Source organism: Odontomachus brunneus, unplaced genomic scaffold, assembly GCF_010583005.1.
Source record: "Odontomachus brunneus isolate Ranch 3 - 2012 unplaced genomic scaffold, Obru_v1 Obru_scaffold_053, whole genome shotgun sequence".
Classification (NCBI taxonomy): domain Eukaryota; kingdom Metazoa; phylum Arthropoda; class Insecta; order Hymenoptera; family Formicidae; genus Odontomachus; species Odontomachus brunneus.
Genome location: NW_022639503.1, coordinates 490,656 through 492,094, shown reverse-complemented (window position 1 = coordinate 492,094; position 1,439 = coordinate 490,656). Strand labels below are relative to the sequence as shown.

The 1,439-nt window shown below is 33.4% G+C and overlaps 1 protein-coding gene across 1 annotated transcript in view; it reads left to right on the top strand.

Moving 5' to 3' along the window:
- The window catches only part of LOC116845534 (fatty acyl-CoA reductase wat-like), an 8,019-nt gene that overhangs the window by 4,476 nt on the left and 2,104 nt on the right, over window positions 1-1,439 (top strand). The window contains exons 9-12 of the mRNA XM_032818292.1: window positions 17-279; window positions 480-764; window positions 1,068-1,325; window positions 1,403-1,439. Of these exons, the coding sequence (XP_032674183.1) occupies window positions 17-279; window positions 480-764; window positions 1,068-1,325; window positions 1,403-1,439 (843 nt within the window). The remainder of the gene's footprint in view (window positions 1-16; window positions 280-479; window positions 765-1,067; window positions 1,326-1,402) is intronic.

Sequence of the window (1,439 nt, the reverse complement as noted above, 5' to 3'; positions counted from 1 at the left end):
TTACGTGTACACCAAGGCGATTGCCGAGGATACAGTGCGACAATACAGCGCCGGGTTATCAGCTTGCATCATACGTCCTTCGATTGTAACATCAACGGCGAAAGAACCAATACCTGGATGGATCAACAACATATATGGTGCAGTAGGCGTAATTGTAGGCAGTTCTATGGGTTTGCTACGTACTTTACATTGCATACCCGAAAATACAGCGGAAATTATGCCCGCTGATTACGTGATAGCGAACATTATCGTTGCAGGTTGGGACACCGCCAAAAGAAAGTAAGTTGACATTTGGAAAAATGGACCTTTGTCATATATCTTATATTTTTTTCGTTTTTAATATCTTATACTTTTTTTGGTTTAATATCTTACATTTTTTTTCGTTTTTAATATCTTATATCCTTTTTCGTTTGTAATATCTGATATTTTTTTTATTTTTAATATCTTATACTTTTTTTTTAACATGCTTTTCTTATTAGGGATACTTTACTCAGCATTGACAACAAAAACTCGAACGTTCCGGAAACCGAGAGAATTCCGATTTACAACTGCGTGTCGTCAACTCAAAATCCTATTACTTGGGAAAGGTTCATGAAATTAAGTGAGAAATACGGCAAGCGTTTACCGAGTACGAAGTACATCTGGTATTACATGCTCACGCTAAATAGATACCGATTTATGCATGAGATATATGTGATATTTCTGCATACAATACCCGGTGCTATATTTGACATTCTGGCTTTCCTCATGGGTCGAAAACCTATGTAAGAAAATTATTAAATTCCTTCGAAATTAAAAAATATATGGTCCGTTATTAATAATATAAGAGCTAAAATAGAGGAAGGTTTTGACAAATAGCGCTAGTTTCGAGACCTATAAAATTTTAAAACCTATAAAAAGATAAAGGTTTTTAAAAAATTGTTTCCAAAATAAAGAAAATTCTTTTCCCAAGGAAAAGTAAGAGAATAGTTAACGTGAATTACCAGAGATATTTATTTTGTATATTCTAGAGTTCTCATTGTAAGTAAGATTTCTTAGCCGTAAGTAATAAAATTGACAACTTTTAGGCTGCTGAAAACTTATAAAAAAATACATATATTTTGCGATGTGATATCATACTTCTCAACGCGCCAATGGCAATTTCGCAATGACTCTGTCATAAGACTCTGGGATAGTTTAAATCAAACTGATCGTGAGATTTTCAACTTCAATATACTAGATCTATCTTGGAAAGAATATTTTAAAAACTTGATGGTCGGTCTTCGCATATACATTGCTAAAGACCCGATGGATACTTTAAAAGAAGGAGTTGCAAAAATTAAGAAGTGAGTATTACTCTTACAATGCGTTTCCTTCATTCTTTGCTCCGTGAAACATATATATTATAACTTGCTTGTTTCAGATTGAAGATCGCTCATTATACTTTGTTAACCACTAGC